Here is a 20,928-nt window from a genome sequence, read left to right as displayed (position 1 = left end):
TGCAATCTCCTACATCTCTGCGCTACCACAAACCCATTCCTCCAATTCACCATGTACAATTAGATTCTCTTTGGTTTTAGTGATTTGCTTGTTATTTTTCTACTCTTATGCTTATTTGTGAAAAAAATAAGAAACAATCTTAGTTAATTGATAATCTACTTTAGTAATTTTTTTACGATCTCTAGATTGATGAAGATAATTTTAATCAGCAAAAATAATTTAATATTTAATTTAATAATTGTTATTACATTTTAAACTATTTTTTATTTAATTTTCTAAAACTTTCTTAAAAAAAAATTAAATAACTTGAACCAATATGAGAGTGAAACACTGATTTGACACTAAAGGTATTGTAAATAAGATCGAGTGTAAAATTACAACTAATTAAAGGTCATTCTTACTATTTTTTTATTAATTAAGGTTATGTGTGTAATAATTTTAAATTATAAAGATTTTTTGTTTACAAATATTTCAATTATTTAAGTTAAAAAAAATTAATTACTAAAAGATTTTTACTTAGTAACAAATTGAATAAAATTAATCAATAATTATTAGTAATTTAACTATAAATATAATTAATTTTAATTAAGTTTTTATAAGAAAATAAAATATTAGGTTACAAGTTATTTATTATTTATCTATTTTTTTATTTCTAAATTAATCACAAACATTCAATAATGATCTAATGACTAAAAATAAATATAACCACGATGGTTATTAATTTAACAATTTAAACGTCCTCTATAATATATATATATATATATGGGTATGCTCTTAATGGGTATTACCCATGTATGGGTATTTTATTCTTGACCATTAAATCAAATATCTAATGGTTGATATTTATAATCATTAATTAAATATTAAAAAAATTAATATTTCCTATTTTGTTATTCTCTATATTCCTAAAATAGATAAAACTATTAATAGAAATAAAAAATTTATAAATGGAATTGTTCTTTAAAAAATAAAACACACTAAAAAAACTAACAAACTATTTTTTTAATAAAAATCATTTTAAAGATTAAAAAGAAAAAAAGTGTATATTTATCTTTTTATAAAATTTCTTCAAACTAGAATTCTAAATTGCATTACTGAAAACAAAAAAAATAATAATTTTAAGCTTTAAAATGTATAAGATTTTTTCTAAACCTAAAATCTTTAATTTCATAATAATTAACAATTAGTTACTATTAAAAAAAAAACACTTATTTATATGTTTTTATTTTTTAAAAAAAACCTGAGCTTACCAAAATCTATAAGAACAAAACCAATGAAGAAAATTTTAACAAAAAAAAAAATGAAGGAAGAAAAAAGTGTCATTAACATTATTGAATAATGGCAATTGCCAACACAAGAATTTTGGCACAAAATATTATATTTGACCCCTAGACAAGATTATCATCTTCCAATCCTAAAAATATAAATAATGAACAATACCTCATTAGTTATTCTAGGAGAATGACGCATGGTAATATAAAAAAATCATTGGATGATAATAATATTTCTCTAACAATGATAGTCTAAGTAAGAACTAAGAAATATTGTAGCGTTTTATTTTTAAGAGCATGAATAATATCAAGACAATTGGATTTCACAATCAAACTCTTATTCTCCTAATAAAAAAAAAAACACATTAATATATATGTAAATAATTTTTAGTTTTACAATAATAAATTATTAATAAACTCACAATTTCATAAAATAATCAAGTAGTAATTTTAATTAATTTTTAAAAATAATTTATAATTTTTTTTCAAACTATTAGTTGTAATTATTATTTCTAATTTTATAAAAAATAAATATAATTTTTTTTTTAAAAAAATAATTGTTAGAAACTTGCCATAAAAGGTTATTAGATTGTTACCTTATTAATTTTTTTTAGTTCCCATCAAATGGGTATTATCCATTAAGAAGTGTTCCATATATATATATATATATATATATATATATATATATAAACTATTTATATTGCTTTTATATTTATATGTATGTTCATGTGTTATATTTCTAGTCTTCTATCTTTTCTTTTCTATTTACTTGTATTGTAGTTATAGAATTGTAACACTTATTTTCAAATCCTTGTATTAGAATTGTAATTTTTTGGTTTTATTATTCATCTTTTATTTCTTCTATTATTATATCATATATTTTCTAACATCTATTAATCAAAAATAATTAACAACATCTCAGCCAAAAAAACACTTAATATAATGAATTCAACAGAGGATATCACACAGCAGATATATATACCCGAAAAGCAAATTCAGAAGAACTAATTCAAGCATCAAAGCAGAGGATCATCAGAAGGAACAACAATAACATCAACAACTATATAAAACAAACAAACACCAACAAGAAACTAAAACAAAAATAAAGGAACAGGATATATATATATATAGCATAGCAGGAATGTCAAAGGATTGATTCCAGCTCATGAGAAAGCGGGTTTGTGTTTGATAAAAATAGAATGTATATTAATATATATATGTCAATGAAACCCTCAGTTTCATTGGTTTTCCCTCATTAAGCCAAGAATATGTGTGTGCAGTAAAATTACAGTAGTTGACTCCAAACAATCTACAGCCTTGTTGAACTAGCAAGCAGCTGGTTCCTGTAAATTAGTCACCACATGGTAGAAGTAGAAGAAATGTCGCTGTTCTTTAATTATTATTTCAATTAGTAGCTCGAGTAACCACCACAATTAATAAGATCAAAATGGAAAGAAGCAAAGAAGATCTAACTTTGTCTTCTAGTTGCTCTTTATTATTCTTTTCTTCAACAGGATTATCGTTGATCTCATTCAGAGACAGAAATTGGCCTATAAATTCCATAGCCTTTGCCTTTATCATATCCCATATCCATTTCAAAATAGTGATAGGAGCCTTGTTTGGTTCTTCTTCGCTTGTAACATTTTGCCTCTCACTTTCAGCTACAATAAATATAACCAATTAATATCATCAATTACTATGTCATATAAAGATATATATATATAACTCATAATTTTATTTTTAAAGAGTGTAATTAATATAAATATATATATATATGTACATATAACAAATTACCTAATAAGCATAAGGGTTCTATGAACTTGCGAACCACCTCGTTGTTCATAATAGCATCCCATAGGGCTTTATCAGATGATAGTGAAACCACTAGTTTCTGCATATATATTTAAGTAAGATTAATAATTAATTACTCAAGTACAACAAAATTACATTACTATTTGTTATTTAGGTATACATTTTGGAAACTTTTACATCTATATATATTTAAAGATTTATTTTTTTCTTTTTCTTATTATGCTCATGAAAGAAAAACAAATTAATTAAGTAATTAACCTTAACAAAAGGATCTGTCTGCAACAAATGGAAGGCTTCGTAAAGTCTTCTAATTCCATAGGACAACAATATTCTCGGTATAGGACCATCCAATATCTCAACGAGCCATTTTGAGTTTGAACCGCGTGAAGATACACCACGCATAAAACTGTTCAACTTCAACATACAAAGATAATCACCTTAATTTTTTATTGAAGAAACATAAATTTCATTTTTATCCTCCATGTTAGCATCTCTAAGGGTATTATTTATTTTTTTAGTTAAATTTAAGCTAAAATATTATTTTTATTATTTTTACTCTAATCATCTTCTTATTTTAATTAGTATTTGATTATTTTAATAATATTTTATAATTTTAATTTATTAAATATAATTTAATTTAATAAAATAATAAAAAAGTAATAGTATTTTTTATTAAAATACTATTAAAACAAATTTAACAAATATGTAGGGAGCTCCCTATACATTCTCTATTATAGGGAGTCATTTTTTTTTTTGTATGGTTAGGTTTATTTTTTTAAGGCTACTCTCTATTTTAGCTAATGAGTATGTTTTTTTAGAGAACTTTGGGAGAAAATGATAAACTTCATGGGTATAGAATAATAATGAAACAAAGCAAAGAAATTTTACTTGGTTTGATAAAACTAACAACCCACAAAGAGAGATATATATCACTTATAACTCAAAATTACACACTCACTATCCCAATACACTATTTACTTTTTCCTCACTCTGAGAGCACTACAAAGTCACACTCACTTTTCTTTTCATAGCTCACTCTTCTTCTCACACACTCACATATTTATAAAGTTACAAAATTTGGGCCCAAGACACTCTAAAACATGGCCACCAAGATACTTTAAACTTGGCCACCAAAACTAATTTTCTTACAATTAATATTTACCCAAAAAGGAAATTGCAACTTTACAAATATAGATAAATAAATAATTTGAGTCAAATGCTAATAATCTCCACTTGGACTCAAATTCTCATGTTGACTTATGAAATTGGACAACAGGCGTATGTATAGAATACGACACCTTTAGAACGATAATTAATAAACAGAATAGAGTACTAAGTAATAATTATAAAAACACACAGAATTATAGTGGTTTGACCTTGTCTAGACGAATAGTAACAACCTACTCTATTTTAGATTTCTTATTGCAACGATTACATTAGCCTGAGTAATCTTGGTTACCAAAACGCTAAGGTCACCCTAAAAATATTGAATATAAGAGTCAGAGAATTAAAGCTATTGCTTTGATATAAAAATCTCAATCCTCTTAAGTAAAGCTTTGGGTCCTTTATTAATAGTACCCAAGAACTTTACAAGTTTCAATGATAAAGAATTGTGGTCCACAATCTTTGATGATGGATGTGTGTGTCCACTCCCTCTAGATCAGGAGATCATGGGTCAAATTGTTGTCATCTCTAGATTGTGAAATTGTGTGATCAAGGTTGATATTCCACGATCAATTGCTCTGTGAAAAGATGCTAAGAGTATTTGTATAGTGTGTAATTATAGGTCACACACCCTAAGGCCTAGGTAGGTGACCTACAAAATCTCGATGCTAGGACATATTTTCTCCTTAGAGCCCAGATAGGTTAAACGCCCTAGCTTAATGAGTGTGAATCTCTATCCATTAGAGTAACTTGAACTTTCAAATGCGTGTTGAGCCCTAGGGACATGCAAGCCGCCTCCTTTCTCACTGGTATGGCTGGCAACACCAAATATTTGAAGTATTTTAATTGTTATTTCTTCACCAAGGATGCTAAGGAAGAATATTCTAAATTTAGGCATGTAGGTCCTTGTTTTAGACAGCTACCGACTCCTTCTATGGCCTCTAGGGCCAAAATACATAGAGACATGCCTCTAGAATAAAAGAATGTTCAGGCTCTTGTTAAGTCAGAGAACCTTAGGGTGGTCCAGTTGTATCCTTATTATTTTGTTGATGTTCCAGAAGAAGTTCCTGATGATGAAGGTCTTATCCAAGTGAAAGTTGCAGAGTCTTAAGAGCATGTACCTAGAGAGGATATGTCTTCTTTGTCTGAGTTAGTTGATGACGAAGTTAATGTGAACATAGCATGCTCAGAAATTTTCAGATGATTTTGATGAGGTTGCTTTTGAGGAAGAGTCTCACTTATGAGTGTTTGATACTCTTTTTTTTACTTTTGAGTTTGTTATTCTTCTAATTTTGGATTATTTTTGTGTAGGTTGAGACATGTTTTGTTTCATTCACTCTCAGTTGAATTCCAACATGTCTAGTTCTTCTGCTCGAGCAACAAAGAGGGCTTGGGTTGAGGTTGATCTTCCTAGTGAGACCCTCCTTGAGGAGTTTCCAAGAGCTCAAGGGACTTCGTCTCCTGCAAGAAAAGAGAGTGTGTCTCTGTCCATTCCGCCTCTATCTGTTCCTCCTCTAAGTGTATGTGGGACTTTGTCAGCATCTGCTACCTCATCTCAGTATCATCAATCTACTATGGGGACTATGGCTGTCATTTCTGCCCGGGCCTTCGGTGAAACCCGAGGGGTGTTTAATGAGATTGAGAGACAAGATTTGAGTATTGTCCTCGCCAAAGCACTTCTTGATATACAAAGCGTAACTCCTCCAAATTTCTCTTCAATGTTTGCTTGATTTTCTTTATGTCTTGATGTTACTCTAACATTTAATGGTATATGTTTGTTATATGTATTTTGCAATCACTAATGTTGGTCACTCATGCTCATAATCACTCCACAGGGTATAATACCACATTTTCAGACCTCTGCACTGAGTTAGAAGCTCTTCGTAGGAGGTATTGGATCTCAAATGTGTTATTACTTCTAGAGATGCAGATACTACCTTGAAAGACAAAGAGATCATTTCCCTTCATGACATTGCTAAGCTTAAACAGTAAGAGGTGGAGGAACTAATGCTCAAGGTGTCCCAGGTAGATACAAATTTCCTGACCATCTTGAGAAGTCTGAAATCGAGCGAAAGAAGTTGGTTCCTGAGATGGACCAACTTCGGAAGGAGGCAAAGGCAGCTCAGGAAGAGTATTCAAATAATGCCTTTACTTTCTTCTATTATGTTTGGAGAGCCAACAAAGATCACTTGAATTTGGACTCCATTCTTGAGAAGACAAGAAAGAAGCAACTTAAGAAGTGTCTGATTCGAGAAGTTACCAAGTCTCAATATCTTCAACTTGATGCTCCTCACTCCACTTAGTCTTCTTTTGTCATCTTTAGTCTTTATTTACTTTTTGTCTTTAGTTTTCATGCTAAGACTATGTCATAACGTACTTAGCAATACTTTACAAATGACATTTTTATACCTTATTGCTTTTTTGTTATAAGTACTTAGCATATTTATTGATTTTTTTTTCCAATGCCCATTAAGTATATCGACTAATAATTCTCATTGGTTCAGGTATCAATATATTTTGACCACGTTACTTTGCATACGATACTAACCTTATTCTTTTATACTTTCTATGATAACAACTATGGTAGTGTGAGTACCAAGAACAAATGGTGAGGCCTATCATTCATACTTTATTTATGTTATTTTTTGCTTTTGGTATTTTTGGAACACAAGCTCTTAATACTTAGGTTCATGCCCTCATTGCTTGTGTATACCCTTATTGGCATGTACTATATGCCCGTTAAGTGATCATGGGTATCATGGCCTTGGTCACTTGCTACTTGACGATGCCTTGCTTTCGAGCATTTAGACAAATAATACTATTATTTTCGTTCAATGATGCAAGTAGCAAATACTTGTCCTGTATTGGTATTCGGGTGGTAGTTTCATACCTAGTAGTCATTATACCTATACACAAATTGCATGTTGTGTAGCAAGTGTCGATCACGGTTCACGTAATCTCTTGGGTACTCATTATAAAATTATAGACAAGTATGTCTAAGTTGGACCAAATTCGAGTCTTAACGAGTCTTAAATCAAATTATCGATTGGTCTTTCAAGGTCCAAGTTCAATAATGATCTAATATTTCACGAATGGTCCTCACACCAGTTTTCTCGTTTTTAAACGTAAACTTTGAGAGGCCCCTCAAGGACTAAATTTGAAGATGATAAAATATTGTGACAATTCTCCTAAGACCAATCTCTCTCTTAGATCTTAAGGGTTGATAGGTTTGTCAAGAGCCAGAATCAAACATGATCTTTGATATTAACAACTGGTCCTTGGACCAGTCTCTTTTGAGGATCGTATGGGTCATAGGACCATCAAGGGCCATAATCGAACATGATCCAGTGGGGTGAACTAATCTTTTATGGAAGAAAATTTAAACAATTTTAAGTAAGATACTTAAAAAATTAAATTTATTCATTAATTTTGTGCACAATATTTATTACATAGATCGTTGAAATTATTACAATTATAAATTGAAATCTAAATTGAAAATAAATAACATGAGTGGTAGTATCGTCGAAGATGTTTACTATTCCAGTACTTCTTGATCAGCTCCCTACTCAGTCGAGCTAGTTTGTATGTTCTTGGTAGGATCACCTCCTCCACAACGTATGGTCCTTCCCACTTTAGTTCTAGTACTCCTACTGTATGATATTTACTGTTTTGGAATACCCTTCTGAGTATTATATCTCCAACAAGGAACTTTTGATCCTTCACCTTTGAGTTGAAATATTGAGCCATTTTTGTTGGTGTGTTGCTACTCTAAGACTTTCATTCTCTCCTTTCTTCAATAAGATCGAGTGATCCTTAGATTAATCATATGTCTCTTGTCTGTGCGATGGAAGAGTTAATTCAACTGGCAAGGGTTATGGCCAGTTGCAGTTTTGGCCATTATTTGATGTGACTAGAAGACCTCCAGGAGTAATACTAGCCAGGCTCCTTTGGCTTATTCGAGGAATTTTTTCATAGTGTCCTTAAGAGTCTTGTTTACTGATTCTACTTAACCATTGGCTTAGGAATGTGCGACTGATAAAAAGCTCTTTGTAATTTCATGTCTTGGAAAAAAGTCAACGAATGTGCCACTATCGAATTGAGTCCCGTTATCTAAGACTATTTTCTTTAGTAAGCCAAAACGACAAATGATTCTTTTACCACAAACTCTAAGACTTTCTTTGAGGTGACCAAAGGTCGATGGCTCAGCTTCAATCTATTTGGTGAAATAGTCCACAACTATTACAACAAACTGGACTCCTCCTCTACCTGTGGGTAGTTTCCCAATAAAATTGATCCCCCATATAGCAAAAGACCAAGGACTTTGCATTTGATTTAATGTGTTTGGTGCGCGTATCATTGAAAATATCTGACATATGTGGCATTTTTTAACATACTCCATAGAATTTTTGTTCATCATTGGCCAGAAGTATCCTTGCATTAATATTTTTTTTGACAAGATTTTCTCTCCCAACGCGATCTTGACAAAACCCTTCATGTACTTTGATCATTAATAATATTGATTGATATGGAGTAACGCACATTAGCAATGGTAGGGATTATCCTCGTTGGTAAAATTCATTCGACTATTATGTACTATCCCTTGGTTAAGATATTTAATGATCAAATTCATCCCCATATCTCCTAGTGCAACAGATAATACTTCCTGGTTGGTTGTGCTCCTTTCTGCTAAGTATTCAATGGGAGAAATGTTCAAGGTATCATTGTCTTTTGCACTGGCAAGCTTGGCTAAAGCATCGACATTAGCATTTTGTTCCTTCGGGACTTGTGTGATTGAGTATTTTTTGAACTGTAATAAGTCTTTTATTTTGTTGAGGTATTGCAACATTCTAAGTCCCTTCTTCTGGTACTCTCCTGGGACTTGGTATACCACAACCTGGAAATCACTAAATATCTCCAGAGATATCGCATGCACGCCTCGAGATATTTGTAATCCTGCTAGTAGTGCTTCATACTCAGCTTTGTTATTTTAAGTGTTAAACCCAAGCCCGGGAGCACAATGGATACAATGATTCTTCAGGGTGATCAATATGATCCTTGCGCCTGAGCGATGTTCATTGGATGCTCCATCAACATATAGCTTTGATATAGGGATATCTTCTTCCTTTTTGGCTTTTCCATTTTTGGTTTGTTTTTAAGGGTCTTCAAGGTTTGTGCCCTCAGCTATAAAGTCTACCAATGCTTGTCCTTTGATCGCTGTCCTTGGTTGATAAGTGATATAAAATTTCCTAGCTCCACTGCACATTAGAGTAATCAACTAGATGTTTCTGGTTTTTGGAGGACTTGCAGTAACACTTGATCAGTTAGGACTTGGATTGAGTGAGACTAGAAGTATGAACTCAACTTTAGAGATTCGGTGACTAAATAGTAGGCTATTTTTTCAAGAGGAGGATACCTCGACTCCGTACCTACTAGCCTTTTACTGATATAGTATATAGGGTGCTTAACATTGTCATTCTCTTTCACTAAAGCATCGCTAATAGCATATTCAGTCACTACCAAGTAGATGAATAAGACCTACAAATCTTCCTCCCACTCTTCGGTCCATTGGTTGTTCTTCTTGCTACCTCTTAGTAGATTAAAGAAGGGGACACACTTGTATGTCGACTTTGATATGAATTTACTTAAAGCAACCATCATCCCCATTAAGATTTGTACTTATTTGATCATGGTGGGTGACTTCACGTTGATCAATGCTTTGATCTTCTTAGAGTTAGCCTTGATTACTCACGAGTTGACTATTAATCTATGAAACTTACCAGAACCAACTCCAAAAAAAAAATACTTGAGAGGATTTAACTTCATGCGATACTTTATGAGTACTACAAAGCATTCCTCCAAGTCTTGAATGTGTCCTCCAGCTTCTTTGGACTTGACCAATACATCATCGGCAGATACCTCCATATTTTTTCCAATCAAGTCTTAGAACATGCAATTCACTAAATACTGGTAGGTGGCTCCTGTGTTCTTCAAGACAAATGGCATCACCTTATAACAATATAATCTCATGTATGCTTGAAAGCTGGTATGCTCCTCTTCGGGAGGGTGCATACTTATCTAATTGTACCCAGAGTAGGCATCCATGAATGTGAGCACTTCGTGGCCCATAGTAGCATCAACTAGTTGGTATATCCTAGGTAGCAAAAAATAATTTTTAGGACATGCCTTGTTTAGATTTGTGAATTCCACACATGCCATTCACTTCCCATTTGGCTTTGGAACCAAAACGGGGTTCGATACCCAAAAACCTCCCTTATAAAACCATTTCTTTTGAGTTAATTGACCTCCTTCTTCAAGGCTTGAGATCGGTCTCGGTCAAGAATTCTCCTTTTTTGTTGTACTAGTGGATAATTCTTGTCAATATTTAAGACATGGCTTATGACGGATGAAGAAATTCCAACCTTATCTTTCTATGACCAAGCAAAGATGTCCTAGTTTTTCTTACAGAATTTCATGAGTTGTGCCTTAATTTCCCTATTTAATTCTTTCCCAACTTTGATTACTCTTGTTGGGTCTTCTTTATCTAATATGACTTCATCGAGATCTTCGATTGGTCCTACCCTCGATATATGCTCAGAATTCTTACCAGATGCTCATGTCTTGGATCTATATTTTGAGTGTTTTCCTGGCCATAAGAGAAACTCTATTTCATCCTTTATCTGATTGCACTTGTTTGTGTCATGTCCATGATCATTATGAAATTAACAACTTTTTCTTGTCTATCTTTCTCTTAGAGTGAATGGGTGGTGGCTTTTGGTATGGTACTTCCTGGTATGTAGCCAAGTAAATTTTAGCACTATTTATTGTTAGAATGGTCTAATTAGTGAATCTTTGTTAGTAAGGTTGGTGTTTAGGCTATGTTGACTTGGCTTTCATCTTGCCGTTTTGCTCCAATATTGAGGCATTCCTCTTCTTTCCATTGCCCCCATTATCTTGAGGTTTGAAGTACTCCTGCTTGCTTTAGTGGTGGTCGGGTGATTTATGCCCTTTTCTTCTTTCATGATAGCATCATCTAGCTTCATGTATTTATCTGCCAAGTCTAAGAACTCTTGTAGGTTGTTGATGGGATTCTTATGGATGTTGTGCCATAAAGGACTTCGATATACAATCCTTGTTGAAATGGCTACAAACTTCCCTTCATCTCCTTTCGTAGATGCTTGGTTTGCTTCCCTTATGAACCTTTCGATGTAGTCCTTTATAAATTCATCCTTCCCTTGTTTGATATCTGCTAGCTGATTGGCATAAACTGGTTGGATCCGTTCCGCACTAAAGACTTTGCAAAACTCCTTTCTAAACTGCTCCCATGAAGTGATTGATGCTTGTTTGAACTTCCAATACCACTCATGTGCTGAGTCTAAGAGGGTGGTAGGAAATATATATTCATGGTCAACTATGAGTAATTCCATCTGATCTTAAAATTTTCCAATGTATTGTACATTGTCTTCCTTCCCATTATATAATGGAAGTTTTTGGGACTTGTATTTTGGTGGTGTTGTGCAGCTTGGATACTAATGCTAAAAGGGCTTCCACTCCTATGTGCCAACTCTATGTAAAAAGGTTTCTTTGTCTAGCCTTGGACTACTATGGTAAGTGCATCTATCTAAGCTTGTACCTCTGGTGGGATCACTGCCCCAAGTGAGGTAGAGGTCTCGAGTGTATCTCCTTGAGTGCTAGTCCTTCGGTTAATGAATTCTCTTAGGTCCTTGGGTCCTGCGTTGTTCCCAAGCCTATCAAACACATTGTTAGTATTATTCATTGGTTCCTATCCCTTCTGATGGTGCAGTGGCGATAGATCATTAGGGTACTCCTTCCTTCAGGCTTCTCTCCCTACGTGACTTTGAAATTTTGTCTGACCATTCCCGTCACGTCTCTCAAAAATCTATCCATCCTCCCCATGCCATTGTTTCCATTTTTATGGGAAGGTGCCTTAATAGCAATATTACGTCGGGGTGTAGTGTTACTCTTCCTGGGTGTAGAGGAAGTTGTCTTGGATTACACCTCCTCATCTTGCCTCTGGGAAGTGGCTCAGAGAGAGTTTTAGGGCTTCAAATCCTCCCCTAGGACTCACTGTAACTTTGTGTTGTCCTAGTTTGGGCCTCCTGCCTTACTTAAGCAGTAGCTTGTGCTTTATCTCAGGCTAGCTGGGTGGCCCTTTTAGGGCCACAGTCGCCTCTTGGTGTCTTCAGTCAGCCTCCTACTCTCGTTGAGGCATTCCCCAGACTTGCTCATCATTCTCTCACATTTGTTCCTCCATGGGCGCCCTTCGAAGGGCAATTTTGATAGGAAAGGCCTCATGCCTTGCCAGAAATTTCCCCATCTCCTCTTGGTGAACGTAATGTGGATTCTCTAATTTTGTACGGTCATCAACATCCAACTGAGGTTCGTTCATGGGATCAACACGATCATCGGCGGTTGAATCCTTTGAAGTAGTTTTCCTCGTTTAATCAGGTTTTGGAGGTCTTGTTAAACTAGTGAAATGTGTTTATTGACTTCATACTCTTAATAAAAGCAACAAAATATTGACCTGTGAAATTGGCCAACAGTCATATGTATAAAATACGACACCTTTTGAACAATAATTAATAAACAGAAAAGAGTACTAAGTAATAATTATAAAAAACACAGAATTATAGTGGTTCGACCTTGACCAGAAGTACAGTAACAACCTACCCCACTTAAAATTTCTTATTGAAACAATTAAGTTAGCCTAAGTAATCTTGGTTACCACAGTGCTAAGGTCACTGTAAAAGTATTTAATACAAGAGTCAGAGAATAAAAGTTATTTCTTTTATATAAAAATCTCGATCCTCTTAAATGAAGTGATGGGTCCTTGATTTATAGTACCTAGGAACCGTTACAAGTTTCAACGATAAAGAATCGTGGCCCACTATCTTTTGTGGTGGATGTGTGTGTCAAGTCCTTTTCGATTAGGAGATCACGGGTAAAACTGTTGTCATCTCTAGATCGTGGGATCTTATGATCATGGTTGATGTTTCATGATCGATTGCTTCATAAAAAGATGCTAAGAGTATTTATATAGTGTGTGATTATAGGTCATGCACCTTAGGCCCTAGGTGGGTTACCTATAATATCTCAATGCTAGGACCTGTTTTCTCTTCAAAGTGCATATAGATTTCCGGAGTGTTTTCCCCAGCTTACACGAGCGTGAATCCACATCCATTGGAGTAATGAGTGTTGAGTCTTGGGGACATCCAGACTGCCTCCTTTAACCACTTTGGTCATAGGGCCAAGCACCTAAGGCATAAGGCCAACTGCTTGAGATATAGGGCCAACCGCTTGGGGCATAAGTCCAAACACCATAGGGCCAAGCACTTAGAGCATAGGGCCAATCACCTAGGGTATAGGGCCAACCAAGTAAGTCCACTTCTACCTTCCAATTTGTTTTTCTTTCTGATTTGTAAGGCCAACTCCAATGGGCCTGCAAAAACTTAATTATAGTGTAATATTACACCAAAAGAAATCCAACCGCACGACATTTGTATAATCATTTTTGGGTTTGTCTACAGTGTCCCATTATATTTAGGTGGGCACTGTAGACAACACTAATTTTTGTTTTTAATAATTATATAATACTTAAAAAAAACTAAATAATTATAAATAAATATTAATCAAAACTTTTATAAATGTATTTGTTTGTATTTTTATATTTTTAAGTGTGCTAAAAAAATAATTTAGGGGTGTTCACGGTGCGGGTAGTACAGTTTTTGACCATTTTTTAAACCAATTCACACATGCAGTTTTTCCAATTTTCCAAACTACTCCAGTACCGCGAAACTAAAAAACCGCGAAAACCACACCACAAATAATGTGTTTACTAATATAATTTAAGGTGTTTTAAGAGTAAAAAAAAATAATGTAATGTTTATTGTAAATTAAAAAATTTAATATTTATTAATATATTTTATTGGATTTAATAAATATTTAGTATTAAAATATTTTTATTATATGAATAAAATTATAGAATAATAAAAAATATAATATTTGGTGTTGTGGTTGGAATTAAAAAAAAATTAGTGTTAAAATAATAGTTTTTTGGTATTAATTTAACACTAAATTTGAGATGGTAACGACAAGTCCCGCTTTTCAATTTGCCATGTCTTTTCTAAATTTTTATTATTAATTACAACATTATGCATCACTATATAAATAGGATGTGACAATTCGTAATTATTAGTGGTTTTTTTATATTATTTTATTTTATTAATTTATGTGATATGTTAAGATGCACAAATAATAGTACTAGCTAGCCCATAGTAATGCTTCAGTCCACTGTTATATTCAATTTTACAACACCCAGAGTCGGACAAACGGATGTGGATAAGAGAGAAACAAGTGGCTTTAATTCACAAATTATTCTAAATAATTTATTATATTTTCTTTTAATGTTCAAGTTATTAATTTTGTTCATCACTAATTATGAGTCCCATAAAAATAAACTGTACTCACTCTGCTCATATTTTCAACTTTGACTTTACATACAATTTTATTTTCTTTAATTTTTTTAAAAAGAGAAAGAAACGAATTTTAATAAATATGAAATGATTTGTAATAGATTTTTTTTTTTTTTTGGAACTAAATCAATTTTAAGAATTTAAATAAAAAAAAATCAATTTTAAGAATTCGATTAAACTAGTTTAGAGATAAATCTATAAATTTATACAAAAAGATAAATTATGCATAATATATACATATTTAGAGATGAGTAAAGTTGTTACTGACATTTGGAAAAGAGAGATAGCAGTTTGGACTTCGGATTGGGATGGAACAGGCCCAAAAACAGATTGAGAAGCTGAAGAAGAAGAAGACCCACTTCCATTAATGGCCGGTACGGTAACTGTAACTGGTGGGTTGAAGAGGTTAAGATTATTAGCTGAAGATTGAGTGGAGAGAGGAGAAGAGTATGTCTGAATTCGGGTGATTATTTGGAGATCAACATGCATGGTTCTGCCACCCATTTCTCTCCTTCTCGGTTTATTATTTTTTAGTTTGTTACTGTTAGATTAAAAATAGTGCCCAAATTCTATATTTAATAATCTTCTAGGAAAATGCATGGTGATGGGAAAGACACGCTGTAATTTATTTATTATTTTTTTTGTTTGAAAAAGAGGTCTTTTTTTTTTTTCTTGATATTGGTGGCATTACTATTAAAGTATTCATTTTGTTACACTTGACTCTATTATGCTATTCACTATTTCATTCAAAAATACTGATAAATATCAAATTGTATAATTGATGGGTATACAGTGGTACACGTACACATGACAACTTTTCGATGGTACACGTACTTTTAAGGAGTTTTTTTTCAAATAACTTTATTACATCTAAAATTTACTTTTTTTATAGTAAAAAAAAGCAAAAATAAACAAAAATAGAAAATTAAACTTTCTTTTTTAAAAATACAGTCTGTACATGAGACTTTCCCAATATAGTTTCTCCTAAAAATTTTAGATTTGAAATTAACATGAACATCGATCACCTCTAGAAAATCTTAGAACTCCTCCACAATCGACGTATCCTCTCCAAATAATACCACCAACGATATAGAAGTTTTTGTCGAACACCATGAATGCCGACAGAAAGCTTTTTATCAATCACCATGAATGCCGTCAAGAAACTTTGATTCGATATTCAGTTATGGTAGCGCAACCACCGATTAGAGATCTCCATAAAAAGCCAACAAAAGAAGATCAACAACTAAGAGGAGATGTCCATGAACGTTTACCCAAAAAAAATTGGGTTTTTTTTTTTTATTTTTTTTATTCTTTTTACAAAAATAACAAATTTGATATTATTAATTATGTTTACTTTAATTGTTTTCTAATATATTATTATTAATATTTTTGAGAATTGATTCACATATATTTTAGTGTTTTTTGAAAATCTAAAATGAAAACCAGTAAATTAATTTTTTTAGGTAGTATAATGAGAATATTGAGTGTGTTAAAATTTTAAAATAAAACTATGTTATTTTAGCGTTGTTTTTATGTTTTCTTTTTGTTGTTGTCCATGATCGTGAAATAACAAATGTATAAATAACATAATAACAATAATAAAATAATGACAAATATAACTTTAATATTTAGAACAATAAATAATGAAATAAAGAAATAATTATCTTCAACACTATGATCAACTTTTTCTTAATTTTTAACGAAATTTTTTAAACAACTCGGAAGAATTTGACAAATAAACATAAAGGTACCAATATTTTAAATATTTTTCTTCGTAATCAGGTTGTTATTTAGTGTTTCTGAAGTATATCTAAGTAAATTCATACTAAAAATTGGTTGATCTGAATAAATTGGTACAAATAATTTAAATTTGAAAAAGATAGTGATTCATTTAAGGTCATTTACTGATTACCGTCATGTAATAGTTGTTTATACGTTGTTCTCATGTGTTAAACTGGTTGCTTAACAATATAGAAAAATTAATACACTAGCTTTAGGCATGAAACCACTGTAAATTTTAGTATAGAACAATGATCATTGGGATCACAACAAGCACTATATTGATTACGAATCAAGTGAAGAATTAATATCAAGAGATTGCACTTTTGCTAAACTAGTGCATATAATGATGGAGAAACTACAATGAAACCATGAAATAACTCAAATACAACTGAAATACCAACTGAAGGAAGGCTGCCAACCACTCCAAATCAAGGATAACAAAAGTCTGTTGTTTTACATAAAGCTATTAACCAAAGAAACTGATTTCATGCAGTATCCATTGTGTGTGAACACATTCAACAACACAGAAACACAATTCTTTTTGGCAACTACCCAAACAATAGTGTGCCATAATGTGATAATGACAGTAAGTGACAATCACTTAGTGCACTCAGATGTACAACAACTTGACAACAACAGCGAAACAACTTTTATCTGCTCCAATGAGGGAATCAGTTTCAAAAATATTATTTTGACATGAACATATTTTATTTACCATACTTCAAAATCCTAGTTGCTTCTTAGCCAACCACTCTAAATTAAGGATGACAAAAGTTTGTTGTTTTATACAATCCTTTTTGGAAGCTACCCAAACAATGGAGTGCAACAATGTGATAATGACAGAAAGTGACAATCACTCAGTATTTTCACATGTGCAGCAACCTGACAACAACACAACAACAACAATTAAACAAATTTTATCTGCTTCAATGGGAGGATCTGGTTTAAAAGAGGTTATTTTAGTTGATATTGGGACTTTGACTGCAGAAACAACCATAAAGCAACAAGAAAACATCCAAAAGCAAATCTCCAAAGATGTTAAATATTGAAAAATCTATAATTATTTGCTCAGCAATTGATATTGTTTTGGTTGAAAACAACAAAAACAAAACTACACAATGTCTACAAAAGAATCATTAAGTTGTTTTCATGTTATATGTTGTGAAGTTTCTTTTGTGTTGTTTTTGTAACATCTTATTTCAACTTGAAAATAAAATCAAGTTATTTTCATATTGTTGTAAAGTTAGTTATAAATTGTTATACACTACACTAGTTGTTCAACAATTAAAGGAATAGATTTTTTACATGTTAAAATAAAAATTTATCTTATCTCTTACATTCAGATATGAAAAATAATAAGAGAATACACATTATGTTGATTTTGAATCAAGTGAGGGCATTAATAAAACTAGATTGTAAATATGAAGTAAAATTGTTTATATTTAAAAATAACATTTTTTGTTGTTTTACAGTTGTTTTAAAGTTGAAAACATGTTGTTTAATTTTGTTATTTTTTAAACATGTTGATTTCACGTTGTTTGTACGAACAGAATCATATAAATACTTAATGTATAAATTAAAAATATAATAATAGTTATTTTTCACTGTACTAAAATATATTAAAAAAATTTAAAAAAATTATAATGTTCAATATCATGTGCAAGATACATGTAAAATTAACTACAAAGCAATGTTTCTTAAAAAATGTTGTTCTCCAATGCATAACCAAATCCAAACGCACTTTTCAATCACTAATCCATGCACAATAGCTTGAACCTTCTTGGAAGATCAGAATATTTTCTTGTACACTTTCAATGTATGTAACTCACTTCATTTTATCAAAGGAATAGAAGTAGATGACAAGCCTATTCTGATCAACATTTAAGTACATCATCACTGGAAATCAAGTTTCTTGCATTCAATTGCAGTAACAAAACAACAAGATAAAAAATGAAAGTATTTGAAAATAACATATAAACATCTTATAAAAAATGCTAAAACAACGATGTATCAACATAATCATTGAACGTTGTTAACGCAAATTTTTGTTGACTATATTTGAGCCTAAATTGTGATAGATTTGCACAGAAAACAAAAGCAGTAAAGAAAAAATAGGAACAAAAAGGTTTTTATGTGGTTTTGTAGTTAAAATTCTGCATAGTCCACGAGTCAATCTTATTAGATTTTTGATACAGTTCTAGGGCTTTTTTTCTAATAAGTTTTTTATTCCTTTTTCAGTGTAACCTGCTCCTATTTATAATTACATAGGAGGGCAGTTAATTACAGATTTGACTGATATTTTACAATAATAATCCCCTGAAATCGTGGGATTTAATTACATCCCACGTAAAATAAATGCGGTTAACATTTGAAAATGACACAACTGTGTTTGGTCCACTTTTACTGGTTCAATGTAAACGTGTATTAAATACATTGTAACACATATTGTTATTGGACGTCTCGCTGGGAACATAGCAACAATAACCCTGGTAGCGAGCTGGAACTGTTCCCATGTCTTTTTGAGGTTGATAATTTAAACCTTGTCGTTTCTGCGCTTGAAGACATAACGCTCCATTTCACAATCGCAGTTCTTGGTGACAAGGCAAACTTCAGTAGTCAACATCATTTGAGTGTCCGCTTCTATCTGAGAGAGCTGACTAGATGGAATTGTGGATCCAATTGAAAGATGTCTGGAGCTGATTAGTGAAGGTACCATGAGTGTGCCTTCCTATAGCGAGATGGATGCCTTGTTATTAGTTATTTGGATTTACTTGAGCGTTATATTTAGTTTGTATAATGTGCATTATAAGATAAGTGCCTTAATAGTCATCATGCCTCGTCTATGTCTCTTCATGCGTAGCGAGGTTGATGCCTTATCTTGTACTAGTGGTGTCGTATGGTTTCTCGTTACTGTATGAGCCAACGATTTGTATATTTTTATCTCGCGTAAGACCTTACAGTCAGTAAGTTGTAAACATACTCTGTCTGTTCTGCATTAAATGAGTTATTCAATTTTCAAATATAAATATCATTACATTTGTTGATTCATATTCTCCCAGTTTGACACGTGTCCTCCTCTGAAGTGCTAGCCAAATTTCGGGTATAACAATTGCCCCTTAAAAAGTTCCTTTTAATAAAAAGTGCTTTTTAATGATTACAGAGGGTATATCTATCATAATCACTTTCATTTTAAGTAGTTAATAGTCTAATATGCTGGAGCAGTTCATTACCTGCCATGCTTTTAATTTGTGAGCAGTTATCAATTCTGCCTCGCAATAACAGTTATAATCTGTTTCAAGCAAACTTGAATATACTTTTAATGATTTTATCACTTTTTATATTTTTGATTGCTTATATGAATAGTTAGATCGTCTATTCATATACTAGGTTTAAGTACATTTTTCAAGACACCTTGATGTCTCATTTAATACTTTCCTATACAATGCGAGTCGTTAGTATTTAGCTTTATATTGTGAGTTATGAGTTATATCTCATTTATAACTTTTGATTTTCCTTTCTTGTCAGACAGGTTTTTAATCAAAAAGCTATTCGTAATAGTTTGATCCTCCTTTCTCGCCAGAAAGGTTTGATCGAGAAATTTAAAGAATTTTCAATTTTTTTTAAAGTGATGGGTTTGCATTATATTATGTATTTCCAGATAAATTCCATTAATCATACACATATGCCCCTCAAGTAAATTTAAAGAGTAACACTTTATAATTACTTGAAAAAAGAAATGATTAACTTTACTGATGTTCAAAATATTACATCAGAGATGTGAGTTACAATCATTAATTTACTGGTAGTAGGGTCACAAATGTTCCACATTCCAGTAGTTCTTTATTAGCGAGCCATTCATTCAAGCCAATTGTAAACCCCGGTTCTTACTATCGCTTCAATCACATAAGGACCCTCCTAGTTCGGGTTGAATACTCCTACAAATGCATCTCTCGTATTTGCAAATACTCGCCTTAGCACCAAGTCTCCAACATTGAATAGCTTCTTTTTGACCCTTTTGTTGAAGTATCTTGTTACTCGGTGTTGATATGCTGCATTAGTAACTTGCGACTCAATGCATTTTTCATCAAGTAGATCCAAGGATAGTTTTATGAGTTCTTGGTTTTCTTCTTGATTATAAAACTCTCATCTATGAGTCGGGTTGTTTACTTCCACAGGTAACATTGCTTCCGAGCCAAATGCCAGCGAGAATGGAGTATGTCCCGTTGTTGTCTTTTCAGTACTTATGTGAGCCCAGAGTACTTGAGGTAGTTCATCTGGCAGCATCTAACTTCTTCTTGATAGTATCCTTCATGGTTTGGTTAACAACTTCCACTTGTCCATTCGCGTGAGGCCTAGATACTGACGAGAAGCTCTTAATTATTTTGTTCCTCTCACAGTTTTCATTGAAT

General features: G+C 32.1%; 1 protein-coding gene across 1 annotated transcript; it reads right to left on the bottom strand.

The window, feature by feature from the left end:
- Positions 1-2,374: 2,374 nt before the first annotated feature.
- LOC115717341 (uncharacterized) lies at positions 2,375-15,321 on the bottom strand. The gene is made up of 4 exons (XM_030646312.2): positions 15,006-15,321; positions 3,342-3,489; positions 3,066-3,162; positions 2,375-2,932 (listed from the first exon to the last, which is right to left on the bottom strand). Exons 1-4 carry the CDS (start codon positions 15,239-15,241, stop codon positions 2,676-2,678), a joined length of 738 nt encoding a protein of 245 aa, XP_030502172.2. The 5' UTR covers positions 15,242-15,321; the 3' UTR covers positions 2,375-2,675.
- Between the last annotated feature and the right edge of the window lie 5,607 nt (positions 15,322-20,928).

Source organism: Cannabis sativa, chromosome 5 (assembly GCF_029168945.1).
Source record: "Cannabis sativa cultivar Pink pepper isolate KNU-18-1 chromosome 5, ASM2916894v1, whole genome shotgun sequence".
In the NCBI taxonomy this organism is placed as follows: domain Eukaryota; kingdom Viridiplantae; phylum Streptophyta; class Magnoliopsida; order Rosales; family Cannabaceae; genus Cannabis; species Cannabis sativa.
The sequence above is the reverse complement of the archived record's forward strand: the minus strand, read 5'-3'. Positions and strand labels throughout refer to the sequence as shown.

What these genes read in the sequence shown, in the direction of transcription:
- LOC115717341 (XM_030646312.2), bottom strand. Translation starts at nt 15,241, where the DNA reads ATGGGTGGCAGAACCATGCATGTTGATCTCCAAATAATCACCCGAATT. An exon ending in AGACAGATCCTTTTGTTAAG is followed by an intron (nt 3,163 to 3,341) that starts GTTAATTACTTA and finishes ATATATATGCAG; the next exon opens with AAACTAGTGGTTTCACTATC. An exon ending in AGAACCCTTATGCTTATTAG is followed by an intron (nt 2,933 to 3,065) that starts GTAATTTGTTAT and finishes TATTTATTGTAG; the next exon opens with CTGAAAGTGAGAGGCAAAAT.